The sequence below is a fragment of the Lactuca serriola genome, chromosome 8 (assembly GCF_051521515.1).
Source record: "Lactuca serriola cultivar US96UC23 chromosome 8, Lser_US96UC23_V15, whole genome shotgun sequence".
NCBI lineage: Eukaryota > Viridiplantae > Streptophyta > Magnoliopsida > Asterales > Asteraceae > Lactuca > Lactuca serriola.
In genome coordinates, this window is record NC_136415.1 from 106,180,028 (window position 1) to 106,187,186 (window position 7,159).

At 34.6% G+C, this 7,159-nt stretch overlaps 1 protein-coding gene across 1 annotated transcript; it reads right to left on the bottom strand.

Annotated features, from left to right (window-relative positions):
* Positions 1 to 414: 414 nt before the first annotated feature.
* On the bottom strand, positions 415 to 3,507 carry LOC145068813 (uncharacterized). Its single transcript, XM_079015805.1, has 9 exons — positions 3,363 to 3,507; positions 3,164 to 3,267; positions 2,952 to 3,079; positions 2,578 to 2,741; positions 2,264 to 2,496; positions 1,324 to 2,145; positions 1,186 to 1,245; positions 791 to 889; positions 415 to 707 (listed from the first exon to the last, which is right to left on the bottom strand). Exons 1-4 carry the CDS (start codon positions 3,481 to 3,483, stop codon positions 2,693 to 2,695), a joined length of 402 nt encoding a protein of 133 aa, XP_078871931.1. The 5' UTR covers positions 3,484 to 3,507; the 3' UTR covers positions 415 to 707; positions 791 to 889; positions 1,186 to 1,245; positions 1,324 to 2,145; positions 2,264 to 2,496; positions 2,578 to 2,692.
* Between the last annotated feature and the right edge of the window lie 3,652 nt (positions 3,508 to 7,159).

The following is a 7,159-nucleotide window of genomic DNA, read 5'->3' on the forward strand; positions in this document are numbered from 1 at the left end:
GTTAGCTGCAATGAGAATATAAGAAAGAACGAAAAAATATTGAGCGGGAAAATATTTTTTTATTGACTTAGTATTATTTGTTTACTAAAATATTTGAATTTATTAATCATGAATAACTAAACAACTGAATTTATTTTCTAATGCTTAAATGAATCGAATTCAAATCGATCTATTTTAATTTTGAATCATTTATGGTGAAATAGAGAAAAGCACTTGTAGAATCGAAGGCCCCAAATCAATAACAGCCACGAATTCGATTTGGGGCCTTTGACAGAACTGAGGGGAAAAATATTGGACATTTGACAGAAATAAACATAAACTATATTAGTTTTCCCTGTTCTATTTTAGTAAACACAAAAGTATTAAACCCCACTAACCATTAGAAAATTTGCATCATAAGGAACAAATTTTAATAAATCATCCAATAGTCTATTTTAGTAAAAATGATATTATTTGAACAACTGTAAACAAACTGCTAAGGGTTCCAAAAATAAAAATGATATTATTTGAACAACTGCAAACAAACTGCTAAGGGTTCCATCGCAGGTGTCATGGTGTTCTTCTCCAACGAGAAAAAGATAGACCAATGACTCATTACAAACTATTCATAAAAGATAGAGCCATGGAGCAGGGTAAGCTGCATATTCTCAAGAGTGTGGTTTTATTCACTTATCAGCCATGAGTAGTTGTGGTGCATGAGGAGCTCCCTACAAAATTATAATTCCCGTCATGACCCCTGATACAACTGTTGATACAACAAACAGTAAAACTTAGTTATTGCTGAAATTACCTTGATGACATTGTTGTTGATGTCGACTATTCATTTCTCCATTTCTGCTATTTCTTGTTTAATGGAGATCAACACGTCACAAAAGTTGTCCAAGTCAACCTACACGTAAGGTATTCCACATGTTATGTTATATGAAATGGTAAGAAACAAAAAAAATCATTAGAAAGAACTGGACGCATAAATCTATGTATGTACTGCGCGAGACAGTTTTAGCATTTTTGAAATTCTCAAATACATCCTCCAGGTACGTAATCTACAAAAAAAGGTTTTCAACCAAAAATTTGTTGAATAAATAATAAAAGCAAGACATCATAAGTACTTCTAAAAAAAGGTCAGCAATAGAACATCGTACATACTCGACATATGGTTAATTCTTAGAATAAGAGTTTTCTTACCCAACACACATCAAGCCTGAGCTAGAACTATTGCAGCGAAATCCAAATCGCCATTTTTTCCTAATATGTTCATTAATTCATTAACTGTATGCTCCTTAATTGATTTATTATAAATGTTTAAAAGATCAAATTTTTTACCTGGCTGAGATTGCCATTGAATCAGGTAAAACTGTCGCTGCCTGCAAAGCTATAAAGATTTCGTTTAAAGAAAAATGTAACCCACAACCTTCCCATCTATTCAGTTCTTGTTCCACTTCTTGCACCACACAAAGAAAAAACAACAAACAAATACAAAAGTAAATTTTCTATTAGTGATTGAACATCAAAATCTCCACCAAGATATCCGTTTATGTTTATCCCAAAAAAAAATAAAAAATTATAGATATATGATTTTCTCTCCAAAAAAGCACTAAAAAAGGGTGATACACTCCAACATATACAAATTGCACCGTATTTCTAACCAATGTGGGACGCTAACAAAAAAACATAAGTCAACTTTATTTCTTTTTGAACTCAATGCGTTAAGCGCTTAATCTGACAAGTATATATGGCTGTTTTTTTTACTTAGTCAGGACCGAATGACTTAACGGATTAAGTCAAAAAAAAAAAACTTTGTTTATTGTATTCTGTCACTAACCCTTTTCCTATTTGCCCTTTTTTTTTAATTGCTCACACGTTAAAACGGATAAATATTATTAAAATTGATGCGTATTTGTGAATAAGGATTGTAAGGGTAAAATGGTCACCTTACCGGAACTTGTTAACGGGAAAAAAATAATCCGAATTTTACCCGGCAGTAGCTGCAATGCGTTCTTGAACAGATGCGTTTGGTGGAAGCTTTGATTTGTACACATGAAATGTCAAAACTACCCCTAGATGATTAGAACCCAGAAGCTTGAAAGGGCTTGTGAGCACGGATTTCCCAGTTGGTCTAGCCCTCAATATGTTCTCTTTGTCCTCCTATCATCAAATTCGAGTTTCTTAAATTTAAATTCGAAGGGTATATATTTTATATTTTTATACCCATATAACAAACATTTATGAAATATAATTATTAGAATAAGTATAAAAAACATACCTCGTCATACATCATATCTACCAATTTAAGAAGGAAACAGTTTCTTGAGCGAAAATTACAGGGGCATATTCGTCACGAAATGGCGAGGGCTCTTTCGTCATTGTTCTTATGGTCCCATCATGTTGTCTCTGGAGGTCATCTCTCTCGTAATTCATTACCCTTTGTGCATATGCAACTCCACTCAACAAAGGTCGCTCGAATGTTGTTCTTGCTGTGTATTCTGCAAATGTTTCCTGGATTCGGAAAAAAAAAAACAAATTCAATCACAAAAAGAAGAAAAAAGATAAACAAACACACATTAATAATGTTCCAACCTGATCGATTACTGATGGGTTCTTGTAATAATGAAAAGTCGACGCCAGAACACCTAGAGCATGTACATGATTTACACTAACCCTAAATTGATCTTGCAACATTCTTGCCCTTTGATCACACATACTCACTAAACCCTCTTCGATTCTCTCTTGATGCCCTGCATCTATGCATTTATAAACATAAAAGGCGACAAATCCAAAAGAAATGATCCATAACGCTAAGTAAAAACATCAAAAACAGAACTTTGATACTAAATTAACAGTAACTTAACTTACAGAGACCATATTCACAATCAAAGATATAGAATTTTCAAGTGTTGCTTTGGATTTTAATTTTTAGAATTCAATATATATAAAAAAAAAAGGTGATGTACTTGTGAACTTCTTTACCACCTCTTCTTTTAATCATTTCCCAAGTTAATCCCTCATTGGATTCAAGGCCAGCTTGCGAAATTTCTAAACGATGTTGAGTTACCAAATACCTTAGCTTCTTCTTTAAACCCTGAAATTTTCAACACCTTTTAATAATGACCATAACTTAATAGCTAAACTAAAAGATATAATAATTAATAAATATATTATACACCTCTGAGGGTGCACCCCATAATCTTCTCAAATAATAATCGGTCTCTGTAACAACAATAGCTGGAGGCACAGTTCTGCTCCTTGAGGATTTGTTGGAACATATATCTGAAAGCAAAAAAATAATTTATTTAATCAGATAATTAATCACTTATTTAGTTATTTATATACTTTTATAAAATAATCGATAAGTAGAAGATAACCAGTAATGTGATTGACTACCCCTCCCCTTAAACATATTAGTTTGATCTGAACCACTGAGGTTGTATAACATATATTCTGAAAACCAACCTTCCAATACCTCATCGAAGCTGCAACAAACATTTCAACAAACAAAAAACGTTTTTAGGCCAATAATATTGAATTGCCATTAGTCAAATTATTTCACAAAATTAAAAATACTTACATTCTAGAAACAAACAAAAAGTTGAAGTAAAATAGGATCTCGGAGACAAAAAAGAAAGTTGATGTAAAATAGAAACAAACAAAAAGTTGAAGTAAAATAGGATCTCGGAGACAAAAAAGAAAGTTGATGTAAAATGGGACCTTGATGATTGATAATGATTCACAATCAACAATGATCATCCCATTGTGTCCAATTAGTTTCAGTACCCCTAGATTAAGTGTCCTCTTTAAAATTAGGCCCACACATCTCGCCTTCACTATCCACCCTTGGGAGCCTTTTGTTCATTGGATGGTCAAAACTCATCAAACCACCCTTGCTATGGAACATACACCCTGCAATTTCATCCCAAAAACATGTCAAATCTTGATGTGGAGTCATTAAATTTTTAAAAATATGAAATCTTGAAAATGGGTTATATTTACCTTTTGGGAAAGGTGCAAATTAGTTGGCACAACCTGCTTTTATGAGCACCAATTCATCAGAAATGACGACAGATCCATCTGCAGCTATTAAAAAACAATTATCGGTAAATGAAATGTGAAAGAGAAGTAACATGTTGTGGGTTGGAAATATGTGAAATTTAATATAACCATGTAACGCCCGTGTTTCTGGGCTTGTCATTATTAATAATGTAATAGTCTAGGTTAACCTTTGTAACCCATTTTGAAATAATAAGAATGTATTATCTGAATATTATGTGCTTTATGCTTAATTGCTTAATTGTGTGTCTTAATTGAATTAAGAATAAAAAATAAGCGTCAAAATAAAATAGTAGATAAAGCCGATATTTATGGATAATGTCGTACTAGTTGAAACGAGGTTTCCGAATATATAAAGAATGCCGAAATCCAAGTTATAACGAAGAAGTTATGACCTGTCGAAGTTTCGCGACAAAACCGGCACGAAGCTGAATAACGTAAAAAGTGAAATTTACGTTAGAGCAATATTTAGCCTTAGTAATATAAACGAAAGTTGTAGAGTTCGTTAAACCGAGAGCGTGCATAAAAAGAACGCCCAAATCTGACTTCGTATGAGGAAGTTATGATTTTCTGAAGTTTCAACTTAATAGTATGCAGTCCGAATACTCGATTTGAGACCGAGCGGTTTTTAGCCGAAACAATCTAAACGATAATCGAATATCTCGTTAATATTAGTGAAACGATAAAAAGATAGGCGAAAACAGACGTCGGATGAAAAGTTATGATTTTATAATGAAGTTTTCCTGTCCCGGCCTACTAAAAATAATATATAAGTAATATATTTATAATATATTAAAAATCAAGTCAAAATTAACCAATGGAGTCTAAACGTGAGTTGTAGAGCATAATCTCACCTTCGCGTCGATATAAAGAACGTTGAAAACGGAGATCGTATGCGAAAGTTATGAATTTCTGAAGTTCGAGGCGTGAAACCCCAAAACTGTCAGATACAATGACGTGGCAAGCAATGCCACGATGTGGCAAGTCTTCTGACACCTCCGGGAGTCCCCCAGACGCAACTTGCGATGACGCATGTAGTGACGACTAAGCCCACGACGTGGAAAAGGTGCCACGACGTGGCAAGGGCCAATTTTGCCCTATAAATAGATTTGAAGGGACAGCCGTTTAGGGTTGCTATATTCTCTCATCTCTCACCCATATTACCTCGATTTACATGCAAAGAAGTACCCCAAAAGCCCGAAGATCTCGAAAAGAAAAGAGTTTCCGAGCCGAAGCTCTGCCTGCGAGGAGCCCGATTTTTGTGAAGATCTTCCAGATCTACCAAAGAATACTACTTCTACAAGTCGTAGTGCCGTCCGATCATCTTCTGATCAAGTGAGTGTGTAGTCACTTTCTCCTAACGCATAATTATAAGGTATTAGAATACGAAATACGTGTTATGTGTATGTTTTGTTGATTATATGTGTGAATGTATATTCACTTTCTTCTATCTCATAGATATGATTTATTCTCTATGAAATGCGTGTTATGTGTATGTGCCTCATCTGTTATGTGGAATATGTATTGAATGAACATGCTATACAGGTTTAAACTATGTATAAAAAATATATATTTTTATCTACTAATATGTTGGGTAGAACATGGATAGATAATTGATGTGTGATAAACAGATGAGAGGTCTCGATGTCATTGTGATCCAGTCATCTAGCGGAATTTAGATGATGACCACAGACTCTTTCTAGACAGTCTCGTGGAACACTAGCAGGCTCATAACCTGTAGGTGTTAATGAACTTGGGTGTTCATTCGTTGTATTCCACCCCCTCATGGTTGCCTTATTTGACATATATTGCTGGGAAACCCCCGAACGCATGTGTTGTCGCCCCGATGAAATATTCTTAGACTAGGTCCCTTGTGTTAGTTGTTTTAGGGACATAAAGTGAGAATAACGGGAATGGGTAATTGGGTTATTGTTGGTTAATGAAAATAAAGTTAATTACTTATTGTGGGTTGAAAACCCTATATGCTCATCAGACTCCCAAGCCTGACCCACTCAGTTTCTTTGTATTACAGGTAGTGGCGCCAGAGCATAAGTTGGATGACTTGTCAATTTATTTTTGGATTATAGACCTGTTGTTGTAAATAACTGTTGTAAGGTCTGTATTGAAATGTTTATGCTTTTGGTCTGTTTATCGGAACATGACATCCCGAGTATTGTAATATAATGAAAAATACATTTCTTTAAGAAATGTTTTGGTAAATCTTATTTTATCATATTTTGTTTTGGGAACAGATTCCGCAACTCTTTTAATCAAAGGATTACTCTGAAATCATTTTAAAAGCATAAATTAAACCGGTCTTTTCTGGCAATGATTTTGGGGATGTCACAGTTGGTATCAGAGCATTAGTTTAAGCGAACTAGGAATTTGTAGGATTTCTAGACTTAAACTTAGAATGCTAAGTGAAATTTTGAGATGTGTGTCTGTTATATTTTAGACACGAGCACTAGTCTATTTTAGGAAAATTGCCTAAAATGTTTTTATGTGCTAAATGTTAAATGTTTGCCATATATTATATTATTTGTTCGGATCTATGGTCTGTTGCCGACCGGATCTGGAAACTTATGTGCGTAGGATTCTAAGCGTACATGTACGATATTAGAACTAGCATGTAAACGTTTCGGAGTGATATTGATTATTTGAATATTTATCGTGAATGAAGATATAATTTCACCTTATTTGGTGTATAGATCAAAAATGGTGAGAACAAGAAGTGGAGTTGGAAATGCGGATGAAAACAGCTATCAACCACCAGTGATTGAACAAATACCTGTCGTAGCAGCAACACCTGAGCCGATAACAATGGCTGGTGTACAAATGATGATTCAAACAATGTTGGATCGTCAAATGGATGAGACTAGGCGGTTGCTTCAACAGAATCGTGAAGAACTGTCAATTCAAGTGGAAGAGCCCGAATTAAATGAAGGGCACTCGGAAGGTGGAAACTTCAGTGGATCTGTTGGTCAAGCCAACCCACCGATAGTTAGGCAAAACGACCAGGAGGGAAGGAATGATGGAATGGGATGCAAGTATAAGGACTTTCTGACTTGCAAACCATCGACCTTCACTGGAAAGGAAGATCCGATCAGAGTCATGG

Coding starts and splice junctions, on each gene's coding strand:
- LOC145068813 (XM_079015805.1), bottom strand. CDS start 3,483: ATGTTTGTTGCAGCTTCGATGAGGTATTGGAAGGTTGGTTTTCAGAAT. Junction 3,080..3,163: donor TATGGGGTGCACCCTCAGAG/GTGTATAATATA, acceptor TGAAAATTTCAG/GGTTTAAAGAAGAAGCTAAG. Junction 2,742..2,951: donor GGTGGTAAAGAAGTTCACAA/GTACATCACCTT, acceptor ATAAATGCATAG/ATGCAGGGCATCAAGAGAGA.